General features: G+C 35.6%; 4 protein-coding genes across 6 annotated transcripts; all 4 read right to left on the bottom strand.

Annotated features, from left to right (window-relative positions):
- Positions 1-3,956: 3,956 nt before the first annotated feature.
- LOC111787523 lies at positions 3,957-6,341 on the bottom strand. 2 transcript variants are annotated; one of them, XM_023667510.1, is made up of 6 exons: positions 5,893-6,156; positions 5,323-5,449; positions 4,785-4,924; positions 4,620-4,682; positions 4,449-4,517; positions 3,957-4,351 (listed from the first exon to the last, which is right to left on the bottom strand). In XM_023667510.1, the coding sequence occupies exons 1-6, from the start codon at positions 6,091-6,093 to the stop codon at positions 4,280-4,282; spliced, it is 672 nt and encodes a 223-aa protein (XP_023523278.1). In that variant the 5' UTR covers positions 6,094-6,156; the 3' UTR covers positions 3,957-4,279. The 2 variants fall into 2 exon arrangements, with proteins under 2 accessions (XP_023523278.1, XP_023523277.1); XM_023667509.1 differs by having other exon boundaries at positions 3,964-4,351; positions 4,620-4,679; positions 5,893-6,341.
- Positions 6,342-8,503: 2,162 nt separating this feature from the next.
- LOC111787800 (DNA-3-methyladenine glycosylase 1) lies at positions 8,504-11,946 on the bottom strand. 2 transcript variants are annotated; one of them, XM_023667854.1, is made up of 5 exons: positions 11,169-11,946; positions 9,676-9,817; positions 9,261-9,402; positions 8,731-9,092; positions 8,504-8,626 (listed from the first exon to the last, which is right to left on the bottom strand). In XM_023667854.1, the coding sequence occupies exons 1-4, from the start codon at positions 11,539-11,541 to the stop codon at positions 8,754-8,756; spliced, it is 996 nt and encodes a 331-aa protein (XP_023523622.1). In that variant the 5' UTR covers positions 11,542-11,946; the 3' UTR covers positions 8,504-8,626; positions 8,731-8,753. The 2 variants fall into 2 exon arrangements, with proteins under 2 accessions (XP_023523622.1, XP_023523621.1); XM_023667853.1 differs by having other exon boundaries at positions 8,504-9,092; positions 11,169-11,945.
- Positions 11,947-12,326: 380 nt separating this feature from the next.
- LOC111787798 (J domain-containing protein required for chloroplast accumulation response 1-like) lies at positions 12,327-15,909 on the bottom strand. Its single transcript, XM_023667850.1, has 8 exons — positions 15,112-15,909; positions 14,241-14,956; positions 13,663-14,163; positions 13,500-13,567; positions 13,329-13,394; positions 13,167-13,244; positions 12,863-13,039; positions 12,327-12,546 (listed from the first exon to the last, which is right to left on the bottom strand). The coding sequence occupies exons 1-8, from the start codon at positions 15,594-15,596 to the stop codon at positions 12,508-12,510; spliced, it is 2,130 nt and encodes a 709-aa protein (XP_023523618.1). The 5' UTR covers positions 15,597-15,909; the 3' UTR covers positions 12,327-12,507.
- A 181-nt stretch (positions 15,910-16,090) lies between these two features.
- On the bottom strand, positions 16,091-18,495 carry LOC111787799 (arabinosyltransferase RRA2-like). Its single transcript, XM_023667851.1, has 3 exons — positions 18,430-18,495; positions 18,095-18,310; positions 16,091-17,479 (listed from the first exon to the last, which is right to left on the bottom strand). Exons 2-3 carry the CDS (start codon positions 18,260-18,262, stop codon positions 16,364-16,366), a joined length of 1,284 nt encoding a protein of 427 aa, XP_023523619.1. The 5' UTR covers positions 18,263-18,310; positions 18,430-18,495; the 3' UTR covers positions 16,091-16,363.
- Between the last annotated feature and the right edge of the window lie 613 nt (positions 18,496-19,108).

Genomic DNA, 19,108 nt, shown 5'->3' with positions numbered 1-19,108 from the left:
AGAACGACGGCACGACGTTAATTAGAAGGGCATTTCGGTAAATAAAGTGGTGAGTGGGAATCCAATAGGCTATATTGTGGAGCACGTCATTCGTCCGTTATGGTTTAGCCAGAAATACTCATCCCTAATTTTCCATGTTAATTAAAAAAAAATCATTTAATTTTTTTTAAAAATTTTACGTTTTTTTTTCTTGGTCTTTAATATTAATTTTCGATAATTAGGATAATTGTAAAAATAATTAATTAATTAATACGCTTTACGTTTTTTTCACATAAATAAACATCAAACAGATACTTACTTAATTTTAAATATTAGAGATTTAAATTTTGATATGATATATATTGGATTGAAAAATAAATAAGATTAATAACTTTAATCAGTTGGGTCGTTTTCATGAAAACATAAAAAATGAAAAAAAAATGATGTGTAGAATCACATTATTGTCACGTCCATCATACTTAATATCTAAACGCTAATTTAATTATTTAAAAAGAAAGGAAGGATTAGGAAGTTTGAGGAAATAATGAATGATTGGTGTTATTAGGGTAATTTAATTAAAGCGAATGAACGTAAGCCCACTGAGGAATATGATAGCCAAGTAGATGCCATTCTTTGCCACAATTCCCATGCTTTGTTCTTCTGACGATGTCCACTTCCTATTTTATTTCCTTTTATTTATATTATATATATAAAAGTTGAATGAATTGGATTAAATTTTTATTTCACTACCTATTTTTCTATTTTTATTAAAGCATATTACATTCTTAAAAATATTGTTGAAAATGTGTCAACTTCGCACGGTAACTTATAACAATATTACTGTGATGTCCCACGTTGGTTGGGGAGGAGGAAAACAAACCATCATTTATAAGGGTGTGTAAACCTTCTCTTAGTAGACGCGTTTTAAAACTTTGAAATGAAGCTCGAAAGGGAAAGCCTAAAAAGGACAATATCTGCTAGCAATAGATCTAGGTCGTTAATTAGACATGGATGAAGCAAGACCGAAAAGGAGACTTCCATGCCTTCTATTTCATTATTCATCTCATCTAGGTCGTTAATTAGACATGGATGAAGCAAGACCGAAAAGGAGACTTCCATGCCTTCTATTTCATTATTCATCTCAGCAAAATTTACTATCTATTTTGGTGAGAATCAGCGCGAAAATTTTCGGTATTTTTTATTAAAAAATAATTTTTAATCAATCATTTTCATTTTTAAATATAATTTTTATTGAAAAATATAAAACATCAAGGTCAATAATATTTTATAAGAAAAAATATAATATAATATTCTCAAAATTTTGATTCTATAGACATCTTAAAAATATATGGAACCAAAGCAAAAATATCTTAAAATTATTATTTAAATAAAAATAATCTCGTACGGACGGTGGGATGTGAACCTTGAATAAAATATTTTTAATATTATATATATATTTTTTTTCAATTCACTAAAAGCACGATTTTATTGGTTCCTGAATTTGTTGATTGGTGACGTCTTGTTTTCAATTATCACATCTTTTTGAGTGATTTGAAAGGGTTCTAGGCTCTACATTTTGTTGACTTCTAAATAATAATAATAATAATAATAATTTTTACATCTAAAATAGTTTTTTTTTCCTCCAATTTCTGTAATTTATTCAATGATGCACGTATCATATATTTATATATAAGAGAAAATAATAATAATAATAATTTTTACATCTAAAATAGTTTTTTTTTCCTCCAATTTTTGTAATTTATTCAATTATGCACGTATTATATATGTTTATATATAAGAGAATAGAGTTTAGAGTTACGTTAGGCGACAAAATAATAATAATAATAAATCATAAAAATGTACCAAACAATATGAATTTCTCACCACATTTAATTATGGTTGATGCATCCCTTTATCCAATTCTTTTGGAAAAAAAAAACTTGAATAATTCAATGAATTGCCAGCATTTAATTTGGCGTTTTATAAATTAAAAATAAATTGTTTTATATTACTACAAAAATCGGTGCGGGAAATACAAATAAGAACCACAAGAATTTATCAATATTTTCAGCTTTTGTCATTATCCAACCTAATCGAACATAATATTACGTTTTTGCCCCTTTTGTTTATCTCTAATTACCGTAATTTTGAAATTTAGGAAAAATAAAAATAATTTGACAATATGGAGAGAGAGAGAGAATGTGTTTTGTGAGTGGGCGTTTTGAGACAAATTTCTCATACAATGCTTCCTTGTGTCAGAAACAACTCAATTTTCCCATTAAAAAGTAGTCAAACCTACAATAATTGAAGATTAAATAAAATAAAATAAAATAAAATAAAATTTAAATTATATATAAAAAAAAATAATAGTTCATTAATCATGTCACCAACTTCACCACAAAGGACGATCAAAATTGATTCTTTATTGGCAATAATCTCCAATTAATTTATGCTCGTTAATACATATAGTCTAATAAACATATATTGTGTTGGTATAAAAAAAATTACAATATTACCCATAGGATATAATAAATATTATGAAACAATATATGTTTTTTTTTTAAACATTTTTTCTTATAATTTAATTTAAGATTGAAAATATTTAGATGGGCGTATTTTGAAACTTGGCTTTTTTCACTATTTAGAAAGTGGGAAACAAATGAACATAAAGAAATCCCAACATTGTGGAATGTGGAATGACGTCGTTTGATCACATCCACATCTTTCTTCTTATTCAACCATGGAACAATTTGCCAAATGTCGTGCCAAAATTATTATCCATTAAAATACACCACACAATATTAAGACTTTATTCATTTTTTAATTTAATTCTTATTTTATTTTGTTAGGTTTTAAAAAATGTCATTTAGTATATAATATTTAAATTCACTTTTTAAATTTTGAAATTGGTTTCTAAATCGTTCATAAATAATAATGAAGTGACTTATAATTTTTTGATTATTTTGATGAAACATTAAATTTCAACTAAAATTATTAATTTTAAAAGGTATGGACCAAATATAAAATAGTTTTCATTTCCTTAAAATATAAAAGTAAAAGTAAAATAAAATAATATTTATATTTTGAGTGCTTGGGCTCTGTCTGCATCACTAAATGGGCCCAATCTATTCTATGACAGACATATTAGGGCCTGCTGGAATAAAGGAGCCCAAGGTTCACCATAATTGGGCCATGTCTTAAGTTTGGTTGTTATTGGGCTTTGGGCCTACAAAATGAAGCCCATAACGAAAAGGTATCCAAGGGCCCACTAATCCTCAAAAGCACCGACACGCTTTTTTCAATGGCACATGAATTTTCCACTCACGAGGAATTGAGGCGGGAAAACGATTTAAAATTCGAAAAAAATATAAAGAAAAAGGCCGAAGATATTTTCCATTCACCAACTCATGGCCGACAATACGACTTCAACCAAAGCGTCATGACGTCCGTCAATAATTTTATTTACTATACGAAGTAATAGTAAAAATATTTAAATCCTAAGTTTTTGTCGGAAGAAAAGTTACCGAGAGGTAAAATGTTGTAAAATTAAAATACATAAAAAGTAATTAATATATCGTCCAATAAAGTAGTAGGTTTCCTAGATTGGTGGGAGGGTCGTGGGGACTTTAGCAGATTGTATTAAATGAAAAGAGGAGAGTTTGGTAGCAGAAGGACAGCAAAACGTGAGAGGACCCCGCTTTGATTCTAAAGATCTTTTGACTTTAATTCTCACATCCGAGACATTGATAGCTACACTAGTCAAGAGGCTTGGGTATAAGTCGTTAGACTAAAGGAGGCAACACAATTTCGAATTGGCTGACTCACTCGGTGGTGAGAGTGTAGCACAATCACTTACAAACGTCTCACAATAGCGCGATTGTGACACTGTGCACTACCCGCCCCCGTCCCGATTCTTTTCCTCTAAGCCCTTAGTCTATAATACAGCTTAACACTGTTTGATTCATTGACAAAATAAATAGAGAATTAAAGGAATGTACACATTCATTTCAAGATACCCACTCTCCCAAGTCAGCATTCAATCAAGGTTTAGGAAAACAAAGTCACCAAGGACTTGTCAGTTTAAGAAGGTCTGCTAGCCTATACGTACATTTTATATATATTATATATCCTATATTTATCTACCATAATTACACGAACAAACGGGCAATGAATACCTCAAAAACAAGCCAGGATTCTTATATTACAGAGAACCATCAATGTAGCAGGGAAGTGGGAATTTTGGTACCGGTGTTTTTGTTAGAAATGGATGAATGAGCCTGGTGTTACAGCCATTACTCGGTCATTTGCAAACGGTTTTGAGTCTCTTTGCAGCATGGACGAACCCGACAATCACCTGCAACTCGTCTAGTTGCTGCACGAGTGAAGTGAACAAACAAACAAGTCATGTCATGTAGTTTACAACATAGCTGATGTATTTTTCGAACGGTTAAACTGATAAAATTGATTACCTGTGACATGAAATGCCTTTGAACGACATCCACCAACTGCTCTTTCGATGGGTTAGGAAAAGCATCGACCTAGACGATATAGAGTTCTCTCAATCATGGTGGTAAAATCTTGCAGTTTAATGGACATGTGCCCAAAATATGCTCACATTTATCGAATAAACGGTAACTTACAAGATTGAAGTGTCGCCAATATCTCCATAGAGCAGACATTTCCAGTTTACCGAGGTCGACCTTCTGTACAAGAACGTTAAGAAAGATCCAACTTATTAGATTATGAGCCTAATTATATCTCACTTCAACAAATGAAACAAAAGAGTCTGTCTGTTTCTCAAGTACCATGGACCCACGAGGGGTCGAAATAGACCCCTTGGACTGCGATTCATACGAGAAGGATCGGCTGATAGTTTTGTGCGATGAACCCGACGATTTGTGTGTCCTATATCTCAGTCTATGGGACTTCAAAGTATCATCAGATGCTGGGAAATGAAAATACCAAAAGCATTATGAAAAAAGGATGAGGAGGGTCCAGAAGAGAGAATAAATGCCACAACAAGGTTTGGAAGAAAGTAAAAGTTGAATGAGCAAAGAATCCAAAGAGTACCAAACTCAACCACTGTTCCTAAAAAGAATATCATTCCACAACAACTACAGTGGGCCAATGAAACAATCACTCGAAACAAGCAAGTGTTTTAATCATGAATTCCCTAATAAGAATTGAAAGGAAAGTGCAGACAAATAGCTCTCTTTGTGCCTTTTTTCTATGTTTAATCGAGGCCAGCTTATCGAATTAACCGATCTAATCCATTTAAAGAATCGACAGTTCAATGTTGTTCTTCAGTCCAATGAATAAGAATTGAAAAGATTCTAAACTCACCCATATCCGATCCATTCCATTGCAAGTTTTCGAATTCGAGATCATCGTCGTCCTCGTTGCCGGTTGGGGCTTCGATTACACTGAGGGCATTTCTCTGTAGCTTAACTTCAATGCCATTTGTGAGAACCTGAGGGTTTTTAATTTCAAGATTAAATGCTAAACCTAGAATATCAAGATAATCATGGTGACCTGCAGATATCAAAAGAACAATCCCACTGTTCTTAAATCAATGCAACAGCCAGACTAATCACCAGATTATCCCTAATTGCATAAAATCGATTTGACATTGTGAAATGAATCCGCATCACTAATCACCAGATCCATAGATCACACTGACCATGCAATTCTTAGCTCAAACCTCAGATTCGAAACCTATTCTAAAACATATTCAAAACTCAGAAATGGATGCAATAAACAACCAGAAATCGCGATAAAATGGATTAAAAAACTGCGAAGAAACAGAACATGGAATTGGGGAAAACCACATTGATACTCAAAATTGATCAAATCACGACTCATTGTACCCTAAGCTCATTACCAGAAACAGCCCAATTTAACAAAGCGACGTACCAGCCAATGCCATCCGCCCAAACCAACAGCCTTCTTAACAACGCCTTGAAGTCCAACGAGCACCGATTTGGTGCGGTTGTTTCCGGTGACGACCACTTTCGTATGACGAGGAAGAACAGAAAGCTCCTCTTCACTACTATCGCCACTGCTTTGCAGCTGCGAGAAGCCGCCATTAACGGAGCTTTCCACTGCTTCAAGCATTCCGAAAACCGTTGGCGATGAATTCGGGCAAATAGAGCGAAATTCAAGAGCAGAAGAGACTAGATATTACTCGATGCAGAAAAATCATGCAGTTTGGAGCATGTTTTCGGGAATTTCAGCGGCAAGAGACAGCGAAATAGCTGAGAAATTTGGGAATTTTCGTTGACAACAAACACAGAGCAGAGCAGGAGAGAGATAGAGTAGAGAGAGAAAGAAGAGAGAGAGAGACGCTGTGTTTTATGTGAGAGAGAGAAGCGAGAGTGACTTGAATTATTAATTGGTTTGTATTACTACGAATCCCGACGACGTTAAAGCAACCAATTACAAGCCGCCACGTAAAATTATCTATTTTTTTTTACCAAAAATCATCTTTATTATTATTTTTGTTCATCCCGCCTTTCAACTAAATATCTCCTTCCCCTAAATTTCTTTTTGAAAAAAAGTACAATAAAGCCATCGAAAAAAAAAATAAATAAATAAATATATATATATATATATATATTTCTTTTTTGTACTAATAATAAATAAAAAAGAAATCTATTTTCTTTTTATGAAAAAGGAAAAACTGTTTGGTAATTACAGTTGTTTTAAAAAACTCGACACGGAATGAAAACCGCTAGCGGTTTCTATTCAAATACAGGAAATGTGGCAGGCAAGGCGACAGGAGAGTGAAATGACGTTAATACCCCTGGATAATAGTTCAATGTCGGAGGACACGGACATGGACTTAATGGAAATGTTGTTTTAAGATTCCGAAATTAATATTAATTAATGAACGTTGAAGCTTATGAAATAGTGAGATTAGTTAAGAGAATGAGACACAAGTCAACCGAAAATTAGTGTGTGAAATTACATTCGAGCCCACAACGCCTGTATGGTTTTTTTAGAGGATGCTATTCTTATCTACAATTTTGTTGGAGTCCCATAATCATAAATTGAATAATGAAAATGATCTCAATTTTTATGTAACTTTTTTTAAAATCAAATTCTTTTTTTCTATTTAATAATCGATGGGAAGGAATTTGCACTTGATTATTATAGATTATATGTTATTGCATTTTGTAACGGAAATCAATTGTGGGACCCACTTTCAAATTCGTAATAATGTCTTGTAACCTAATTACAAATAATAAAGAGTACTCAATTAGATTTTCATTGACTATTACCAAAGATTTACATTATTTTTTAGCTTACTTTTTCTCCATTTATTCTTTTTTTTTTTTAATTTGTTCATACTGAGAGAAAAACATTAAAACTCATAATTATTTCATTCTCCAATATTTGTTTTATACTCTTAGTTATTTTTAATTTTACATTATTTTTAATTTTAAAAGTTTAATATAATTATACTCATAATTATTTTATAACATATTTTTCCCTAAGAATCCGTACTCTGCTCTTGCATGCGTGACACAATTTGTGTATAATTTATGGGAAGAGAAATAAATAATAAATATTGTCTTTTTCCGGGATTTGGTAAAACAACAAGAAAATATATTAAATATAGTTTTATTATATATTTTAATCCTTAAAAAAACTCAATTTGAATTTTGAATTTTGTTTAATAAAAGTATTCTTTCGCATTTTTAGTTTTCTTATAAATATTACACGTGTTTGGTTTCTATTGGTGGAAAGAAAATTTGTTAATTAAATGAAATTGGTTGGCGCGCAAACGACGTTGAAAAGGAGGGATGGGTTTTGTCCGTTGGATCATTTCCCGCCAGAATAAGAAATGATGGGCCGTTGATTGTTCAAACGACAGTGGATTGGATTGGATGGGATAATATAAAAAAAAAAAAAAGAAAAAAAAGTTTCCCTCGCTCCAATGTATAAAGCCGACGAATGTGTCGTCCAGCTGTCATCCACTTCCCCTTCCCGCAGCACTTCGACTTGTCAATTTCAATCACTTCCAAATTTCCAATATCATTTTTTTTATCTATAAATTTTATAAATAATTATATTAATATAAATAGATTTAATATTTCGGTGTGATATTCATTAGGTTCAATTATTTATTTATTATATATTTTTAAATCCAGTCGCTTAACATTGATAGATATAAAAATTAGTTGATAATGAATTTTATGCGAATTTAAAACTCTTTTTTAAGATGTTATTTAAATTATTAAATTAAACATTCAAATATTATGAACATATACATATATTTACTTTTTTTAAATAAGATTTTAAAAAACAAATGCTACATTAAGGCTATTTTTAAATAGCGCCTTTTTACTGTGTCTTAAAAAATATTCTTAAAATTTGAATAATACCCTCTAACATATACTCTTAAACTAATAATTTGGGCTCGACTGAGAATATTTTTAAAACAAAATATTAATGGTTTCGATAAAGTGTGGGTGGTGGCAACCAAAAATCGTTGGGCCACCACCAAGAGAGTAGGCCGCAGTTCTGCTGGGCTAACTTTAGCCACAAGGCCCAATACATAATTGGCGTAAACATTCGGTAATAAGCGATAAATATAATTACAAGAAACCAACATGTTTGTCGTCCGTTAATACATCATCATCATCTACAAAGAAGCAATTAAAAATTCAAAACAGGCAGTTAAACTCAAACTACTCAGAGCCATTTTATTAACAGTGAATTGTAAGATTATAGTTAGAGATAACCAACCGTTGTCTTTGAACACGTTATGATCAGGTCGTCAAGGAAGACTTCTCCAAAGCTCGAATAAGCAACTCCGATCTCCGATTTTCTACTCTTAATTTCATGTCATCTTTGACGCTTGCGTCGCACTCTTGATACCTGAAGCAGTCGACCAAGTGATCGTTAACAATTCCGCTAACTTGCAAGAAGGAATAAACCACAGTTGGCCCGACGCAACGGAATCCTCTCTTCATCAAATCCTTGCTCATGAACTCCGCTTTAGGAGTCTTTACCGGTACTTGACGACCATATCGATATCGGTTTCGGATAGGCTTCTTGTTAACAAAGCTCCAACAATAGTTGCTGAAGGAACCAAATTCCTGTTGAATCTATGAAGGTGAAGGGATACAAGACAATGAAAACGTAGAGAGATTCAGCTTTGAACCACTTGGAAAGGGATGGAAGTTGAGACAACCAAACGCGTGTATTGTTATGGATGGATTTAGCTTAACAATAGAGCCAGGGAAGAGATAAAGCTTAAGCAAAACACAATATACCTTGAGTACTTGGTTAGCGTTCTCCACGATTGCACGAAGCTTTTGATCAGACAGGAGCTGCGTGGCATTTACTTTTAGTGTCGTAAACTCAGCTTCTGTGAACTGTGCGATGGAAGATGGGTCAAAATCATTGAACACTTTCCTGCAAAAAATGAAAAAGAAGTAATCAACATCTTACCAAATATGTCCATTTTACACTCCACATTCCATTTAAAATCCACCCAGATTCCACCCTGTCACCGATTAATATCCACCCTATGAGACTGGTCGGAGACGAGAACAAAGCATTCTTTACAAATGGAGGACAATATATGTTAACGGTGAGCTTGGGCAACCATCAATATCGACCCAGATTCCAATTTGAAGAACGAAGCGATAGAAACGGGGAAAGTAAAAGAAAAAAAGAGAAGAAGACCTGAAAATGTGTCTCTTGCTGAGGATCAAGGGCCAAGTAAGCTCTGCTAAGGCTTGTGATAATACAAGTAACTCAAACAGCTTCTTGTCGTCATGAACTGGGACTCCCCATTCTTCGTCGTGAAAAGCAATGTAAAGTGGGTCTACAAGAAACCATCATAAACATCACTAACATGAGAAGAGATTCAAATTCGGAAATGAAAGGGATATTTTTATGAGATACATTGTCTCACATATAGTAATTACTTGTAATTCCTCCTAATAATTTTTAAAATGTAATAAAAAGAACACCACAACATTGTATGTAATCTAAATTCGAATTTAAGAAAAAACAAACCGACGTTCCCAGAATATAAATGAACCGAGGCAGAACACAACTTTTATGAAGTATCCGTTCCACGAAGAAAAAAAAAAAAAAAAAAAAAAAAAAAAAAAAAAAAAAANTATTCTTAACTTATCAAAAAATACTTATGATTGTTTTTTATAAAATAATTCAAAAATACTTTTTAAGTTAGTTTCATATTTTTTTTAAGGTTTAAATTCTGCCATTGTGGCCTCTAGGTTTTCTTATAATTTAGATATGCTATTTTGAGTAAATTTGATTAGATATTAAAAGTAAGATAAGTAAATAGAGAATAGAAAAATAAAAAATGAAGGGAACAAAGGATTGTGAAATTTTAGAGGTAACATTAATAACCAAAAGAACATCATCTATCTATCCCATAGATAATCTACCAACAATTTAAAATTGTTAGTGTTATTTTTTAAAATTCATAAGTATTTATAAAACATGTAAAATACATTTTTTTAACTTAAAAAAAATTAAAAGTTGTTTTTAAAATAATAATAAAAAAAAAGTTTAAAAGTATTGAAACGTTCAATTATATATTTTAAAGTAAAGTTAAAAAGGATATTTTAAGACAAAATATTTTTACCTCCCACTGTTTTTGAATATTTTTTTAAAAAATTAAGACTATTTTTAAAGTTTTATTTAAAAAATTTTAAAGTATTTTTGAAACTTTTCATAGAACAAAATAAATATTCTTTAAATAAAGTAATTTTTTTAAAATTAATTTAGCACATTATGATAAAAAACCACTAATTAAATGTCGTTGTCCAATCAGCCCCCATCAACTTAGACGCCGCAATAAATACGTTGGTCACGATATCACCTTAAATTTTGATTATTGCACACTACAATTACATACTTTACCGACATTTTAATTCTGCATAATTTCAATTATAATTTGTTTCATTTTTCCGTACTCATACGTTCTCCTCTAATTAAATATCTAATTGCATTAAAATACAAAATAATGCAATAAAGGTACAAAATGATTGTTGTAATTAAGCTAAAGATTTATTATGTTCGGAATTGAAAATTTCTATTTGTTCCTATCCTTCTCATATCCATCATTTTCTCAACAATCAGAAGATTCCATTTAATTAATTCAACTACGTAATATTCAATGATAATCAGAGTTTTAAGCTTACCAGAATAAGGCGTTATCCAATCACAGCGTTTCCCCGCAACCGAGAGCCCAGGCGACGTTGTGGTTGCGTTAGCGTCACCGCCGGCAGCGACAGTCTTCACAGGCTTGGGCTTCGCTTTCAGATTCAACAATTTGGCCGAATAGTTGCTTGATAAAGAATCGGAAGAGCAGGAGCTCCCGACGGAGACATTGTCCCGAACAACCGATTCAGAAACCACTGGAAGCGCCTTATTCTGCTTCACTGTCCTCTTCAAGATCTCCTGTTTGCATTTTGGCTTCTCAGGCGCCCTATCTCTGTTCCCGCCCGGTCCAAGAATTGCTCGGGACTCCAAAACCGGTTCAGCATGCGATTGGAGCTTCGTAGCCACAGACATTGCTCAAGAAAGATATCCGTCAACTCAAATTCCTTCCAGAATCGAATTCGGTGGATCAAAACGGAACAAGCTCGACAACCGTTAAATATCCCGAGACACAAAATAACCGTACGATCTGAAGGCGAGACAGAGAGGAAAATGCAGCGATTGTTGAAACTGAGAGGGAAAAGAAAGCCCTAGGGTTTGTCAGTGAAGATCAGAAGGGCGTGGCGAGAGAAAGAGCAGAGACTCCGTGGGCGGAGAACGACGAAGAAACGGGTCGACTATTGAAAGGTTATTTAAGCGTGGATTTGGACGGGATACCTACAACAGCCGGTAACAGTGCACGCGTGGCGACGAACTTTTACCGGTTTGCCACTACCTACCATCTATATTTACACTTGCACCATTGTCTAATAAAAATCGAATGAACGACACAACTTATTATTTAAATAGTGGAAATCCAACATTTAAATAAATAAATAAATAAAATAAAAATGGAAAAGGTCGTGACTTCGAAACACGTGGAAGGGGCAAAATTGGGGAAAGCTTAGGCAAGGCGTCACAGTCAGTCGGTGACGTGGAAAAAGGAACGTGTCGCGTTGTATATGGCCATTCCATTCCATTCCCCAACTTCGGTGACCGTTTTGAAAAGAATCCAAAAGTTCCTCACCCCTCACCAGAAAACCACAAAAAGAACCATCAATAGTGGCAGTGGGTAACCAACGGCTACCTCCACTAAAAATCTTTTACACTTTTTTTCTTTCAAAATTTAATGGGCTTCTGCCAAGCCCATCAAATTCATATATGTCAAAGCCCATGAAGCAAAGGCCCATACTTTGAATTATTGTATAATTGTTAACACAAGAAAATATTTTAATTATTATTTTTATTTTTTATTTTTTTATGTATACAAATATAAATGACAATTTAAAAAGGCTTTATATGGACACTTCTTTGTGTCACCTATAATGCTGTGATGTCATATCATAATCCTCCCAGTGTATTGAAATGAGCCCAAGCCTCCTACATGAATTCAAACACTTTGATTAAGATATATATATATAACAACAAGAACCAGATTAATCCCAGCCAAGCATACCTCTCGATCTTAAACGTTAAACGTTTCAATACCTACCCTCGTTTAAAACGTTCAAAACTTCAAAAATCCGAGCCAAGCACAGCTCTCGATTCTAAATGTTAAAAGGTTTCAATACCTACCCTCGTTTAAGACGTTCAAAACTTCAGAAATCCCGACTCTTTAAAACATCCAAAATATCAGTTTCGGTCTAAAGACGAGACAATCAACAGAAGAACCGTATGTAGAATTGAACTTGAATACCTGCAATATTTCAAAAACTTTTGCTGCAATATATTTTTGATCTGCTGAAGCACCCTTCTGTTGTAGCTTATCAGGGTGTAGGTATAACAAAGCTTTCTGATAAGATCTTTTGACTGCATTTCCTTCGATTATATCGACGAGAGGAACAGGTTTCCATCCGCTCTTAGGCCAAAGAACCTTGCACGCACACAACCAAGAACGGTTTATAGAAACTGAAAAATATCGAGCGTGGACCTCAAGAACGAACTACGTTCTAATTTATGAAGCAAGACAACCAACAGAGTTTATAAGACAACAGACTCACATATTGCAAAGTTGACAGTAGCGAACGTATATTCCCTTCCTTCCCTTTCGACCATTGTCGTATTTTGGTATCGATATCCTGCATTATAAGACGGTCTCAACAGTTTACGTCCTCATGAGCTGCAATAACCACAATACATGTATTTAATGGGAGATGCATTACTTGTAATTCTTCACGAACATTATCCGATTCTCTCGAATCCTCATAGTCTTGTGGTAACTCTTTTACCTATTCAAAAACCAACCCAATTAGCTCATTAGATCATTAGCTTTCGATACAAAGAGTTCGACCACTTTCCATACCGACGCATAATTTTGATAAGGATAAACATACTGAGAAATTCTCTTGGAACAGCTCCTCCACATCTGGAACTGTAGACTTGGAGACATTATGAACATGAACTGATATCGAGAAATAAATATGTTATGCAATGGATGATCGAGTACGCACTCGAAAAAGAAAAATATGAAGAACACAGCACAGATGCAGGACTGACCAGTGTTGGGTGCTGCACTACCCTCTTTCGAAGAAGTAGAGCTATTAGTGTAGCTAGCAGCTATAGAGTGAACATGCACCGACTGCTTGGAAACATCATCTACCTTGATGGAAGCATCTGTATTGTGATTCAACTTGGATTTCTCTTCCTTGCTTATTTTATTGACAGTTGCCTGTGTTTGAGCTTTTGAAGCACTTTCCTGCTTCCTTGTAGAGCTATCATTTCCCAAATCAACTACGTCTCGGGATTTCGATGCAGGTTCGTGGTTGAAAATCTTGACGAACTCCGAGATTCTTCCACCAGCTTTCTTTCTGTCAATGTTTTGTCGAGATTCCGTGTCTGAGCTTAGGAAACTTGGATTTTTCACTTTTGAATTTCTCAGTGAAGTTTGTTTGTCCAGTTTCTTTGAGCTACTAGTTAACTCAGAAAGATTTGCTGATTTCTTGTCACTTTTCGCCGCGATGTCTCCTTGTCGAAACTCTTCCGATATCCCATCTTCACCTGCACGAAACGAAACTAGTTGTGAGAAACAGATAATACAAGCATGAAATAAACGAAACTCTCGTGGCAGGACGTACTTTGTTCACCATCACTGTAGAGAAGGAAGGAACTTAGAGATTTAGCCACATGCTTTCGATCTTCATTTGTCGTCGAACTCATTTTTTTCTCTGCTTTTTCACTCGAAACTTTCTCGAGCTTTGCTGGCTGAGTGATGTTATCAGCGTCGACATCCTTACGAGAACTTTGTCTGCTCAAGTTAGCTGAAGGTGCAGATGAAAGTTTTTCCTCAAAACTTCGATCAGGCTTTTCATTCATCTCCTTCACGACTCTATTCGTCGAGCTTGAGCTTCTCCTAAGCAAAGTCTTCTCTCTTAAACTCGATCCGTTCCCTCCTCTCAGTGGCATCATTAGAGGCACCCCTTTGCTTGCCCATTTGTAAATTGAGAAATGGAATTGAAACTGACCACCACCATTTGAATCTTCTACACTATCTTCTCCCTTCGTTGAACTGTTCCTATTCGACGCATTATCGGACTTTCTGAAGGATGGCATCTCGGCGCTGCTAAGAGGTTGGAATTCAGATGACAGAATGCCAGGCCGATCCAACAAATTGTGATCACTTTTAAGATCCTCGAAACGATGGCTCGAAGTGCTGGAAGAAAATCTAGACAGAGTGAACCTAGAAGCATTTGTATGGCTTCCATTTGACACAACAACCTTGTTTCTTAAGGGGCTCGAATTGTTCGACCCCAACGCTGGCAGATCAGTCCCTTTAGCCAATCTAGATGGTAGGCTGGCACAAACCAGAAGAACCAGAAGCAAGATATTAACAAATACCCAATGCACATGAAAGAAGCATTCATCAAAGCTAAGAAAATCATCCGCCAATAAAATTCTGGGGTGAAACCCATTTCCAAATCAAGAAATGGATGCTAAGGGAAGAAGAACCTTAATTCTGCTGGGAGGGAAGAACTTCCGAATGGCTCTGCCGGCGGCGGAAGTTGCCTAGCAGGACTTGAGACCCTCGAACCAGGAACCGAAGAGAAAATGTCAAGTTCATGCCGGCGAGGAGGAGTCGCGGATTCATCGCCCTTAAAGATATCATCGTAAAAATCATTGCTCGAAAATCTTCGCCCGTGAGGACTGTCTTCTCCGAACACCGGTATCTCATTCAAACAGGACCAGGAACTACTCCGGCCCGGCGGTGCGTTATCGCCGCCGCCTTTCAATGCGAAGGAACCCGCCGTTTCCGAGAAGCTGTACCGCGTTTCATGAGCCGACGACCGCCTTCTCGGAGGGCCACCGAACACGTCGTGAAAATCAACATCGTCGGAGTCCCGATTCGGAGATCTCGGCGATGAAGAATGATTCGTGAATGATCTCTGAAGCGAATAACCCAAAAGGATGTTCTCCCTCTGCGACGATTTCTCCATTCTCTTTCCCTTTAACAACGCCCCATCTAAACTTCCTTCAGCCGCTCCAATTTCAACTAACAAATGGCGGGAACGGAGAACCCGCGAGTTTCTTTCATGGGTTCACTCAGAATCTCTCGAAACAGCTGCAAAGGAAGGTGAAGAAAAATAGAACAAGGATTTAGCGGAGGAGCTTATTGAAAACGAAAACACAGAAGAAGACAGAAAGTGGGGTTGAAGACAGAGCCACACAAGCCGTTGGAGAAATTCGGATAAGAGAAAAGCTCCAAGCCAATTAAATAAGGATCATTAGGCTGGCCTTTTGGAGTTAGGCTGCGCAGAGCATCCGCATCAGCCAATTAAAATTCCCTTGGTGACAATTAATCTGAAATTTCTGTGATGTTCATTAATTCAGAAGTCCCCACAGACAGCCAAAGTTTAGGAAAGACAAGCTGTCATAACAGTTGAGATTGTCAGTGGCACATTATGGGCACATTACACGCATAAGCAGAGTCTTAAGCACACATGGAAAGACCATGAAATTTCCTTTTGCAGAAGATAAGTTTCTCAACTTTAGCTATATCGTTACAAATGTTCTTACAGAAGTACATCGACAAAAACCTTGGAAAAAGGAATAACAGTGAATCATCTGCAGTGTTTTTTTTCTTTTTTCTGAAGGGATGATAAAATGAATCTTCCTTGTAGAGCAGCTGAATTGTGCAAAACAATGGTCGCAATGTTTGCTCATGGGACTTAGTATTGTGATGATGTGCTGGAAGAGAGGTTCATCATTCAGAACCATCTGGGAACGAATCCAGAGCATTTTGCTGACCGTTCACGTAGAATTCGACGACTGCTTTCATTCTTGGATACTTGTCGGGATGGTAATTAATATGAACAATGACGGGTTTCAACTGTCTGAGTTTCGGGTCCTTACGAACAGTCTTGAAGAGTACCTTACTGTTCATGAAAAGATACATATCCATGGTTCTCTTGGAGGCATGAAGTCCATCACGTCCAGGACGAGAAGGATAAAAGAGTTCCTCGTTAAAAACAGCTTGGTCCCATGCTTTTTCTTGAGAAAGCCGAGTCGCGACACGATCCAAAAGCTCAAACGAAGGCAGTGTAGGCCTAATGTAGAAGAAACCAGAGTTGTAAACCCATATTCTCATAGTGTGTGCATATCTAGCCCAGCCCATGGCAGGTTCATCAAATACATCGTTGTATCCATAAGCTGTCATATTGCTGTGACCATCACTCATCGACTCCACATCTGAATCCCGGTAAAGATGATCGAAAGGATTCTGTAAGTAGACTATATCGACGTCTGAGAGAAGAACACTGTATCCAAGTTGCAAGAACTCCCTCAAAATCCGAAACTTCAATGCCGAGACTTGGTGGTTGCCTCCTTCCTTTCCGATTAAATCAACACTCTTGTCTGGATCTCTCGTGTAGACAGGAACATTATGGGATTTGCAGAATTCTTCCGTCTGGTCATCCAGAGCCACAACTAAATAATTCGGTATACCGACCTTCTGGATACTCGTAAACCAAACCTCCAGCATGGGTTGTACATTAGAATTCGCGAGTGTCACAATCAGCTCCCTCTGGATAGCAACTTTCTCCAGGAGCTTCGCCAATCGAGGGTTTACAGATTCATCAGGGATTACGGTAGGGTTGGTTCTAAGACCTTTGACAGTACCAAATGGACCAGCCTTGTGATTTTCACTGAGCGCCAAATATTGCTTCTGAGCATGATCTTTTGTTTGTTCCACAATCCTCAGTTCCCCTGTTAGATCCTTTATACGCTTCTCCAACTGGGAGTTCTTCTCTAATATTGAAACGACGTGGCCTTTAAGCATCTTGAACCGCTCCGACGATTCGCAAGGAGAAGAAGACTGAACCTGTGTAAGAAAAAAAAGTTAGGAAATAGAAGATATACGAAAATTTTCCTCCAGAATCTCCAAAAGTCCAACGATTCCATCAAAACTCAATTAAGCTAGATATCAACTGGATAAGTTCGTTAGATAATGTGATATTTTGGCACATAGATATGTTTTGATTTAATTTAGCGAGTAAATGAAACCTAAAACTTTTTAAGGTCATTAAACTGAAACTAACATCTTCTAAAGAGTATAGATTCAAAAGAAATGCACAAACCAAATCATGAACATACAAGTCAAACTAAAATGAAAACAACACCAACAGAAGAATTGATCTAGCTACCACAGTGCTCACACTACCCACAAATCTTTAAAAGAACGCCAAAATAATTAATCAAAGAATTGATTATGAATTTCATCGCTCAAGAAGAAAAGACAAACAGTAAAAGGAAAAAAAAGAAATCGAACTCCTCTCAAAGATATATAAATTATAGAACAATAAAGTACAATCCGAAACACTTGAAACCTCAAAACATACATGTCAATTCGGGTTCATTTCGCTAAAATAAAAAATAAATGACAATTGAAATCGGTATAGAAATTCAGAAACAGGAATTAGGGCAACAAGCAACAAACCAGAAACTCGGATTTGGCGAGGCGACGGTTTTGGACAGGCAGATCAGAGGCGAAAAGTCCATGAGGATACAAGAAAGCAAAAAGACAGCCAACAAGAACTCCGATTGCGATGGCGATGACGATTCGAGAGACGCGGGCAGACTGAGCTTTGTCTTTACGGCCGGCCATGGAGAAATCAGGCGCAGTTGGGGAGTGAGTGAAGCAGGAGAGTATAGACTTCAAGGGGAAACAACCAGAGAATGTTTTAGGAATTAGAGATTTGGCATTCCCTTGAAGTAGAAGGAAGGGATCGTTACAATTCCATAAATAAAGAAAATGGGACTGTTTTCTGTTACCTTAAAGCACCAGAAATTTTGGTCGTCGGAACTGGAATGAGAGAGAAAGAAGAGAGGAGAGGCGTATGACTATGACTTCTATTTTGTCTTGGTTTGGTGCAGAAAGGGTAAGAAAATGGGAACCAGATGGGCCTGGGCCTGGGCCTGGTTGAGGACAAACGTGTGCTCTCTTTTTTCTTTTCCATTTATGCCCCTCCTTGAAAGCTACCTATCAAAGATTAACCCCTCTCTATCCCTACTTCTTAAAGTCAACGTTGGAATTTGAGGTTTTTTTATATATTAAAAAAATGGTTAATGGAAAGAAAGTCAACTTTTAGAACTTTCCAAATAACAATACCGTATTTATTTATTTATTTATTTCAATTTAACATATTCAAGTAATAATAAAAGTGTTTAAATTCAAAGTACGAAAAAGTGTCGCTTCCGACCCTAATTCAGACGTGAAGATATCTTTCTATACATCACAATTAAATTTTGAACAATATTTTATTAAATCACCAGAAAATTAAATATTTTTTTTTTTCATTTTAGCAATGGCGTGTGGGAATTATCCACACGCTCGAAGCCACCCGTTGGATCCGCTAGTTCACAATTACCCATTTGACCAAAAATCATATTCCAAACAAGAACACCATTTCTCGCTAAGAAAACAGGGATGGAAAAACCAAAAAAAAAAAAA

Source organism: Cucurbita pepo, chromosome LG02 (genome assembly GCF_002806865.2).
Source record: "Cucurbita pepo subsp. pepo cultivar mu-cu-16 chromosome LG02, ASM280686v2, whole genome shotgun sequence".
In the NCBI taxonomy this organism is placed as follows: Eukaryota; Viridiplantae; Streptophyta; class Magnoliopsida; order Cucurbitales; family Cucurbitaceae; genus Cucurbita; species Cucurbita pepo.
The sequence above is the reverse complement of the archived record's forward strand: the minus strand, read 5'-3'. Positions and strand labels throughout refer to the sequence as shown.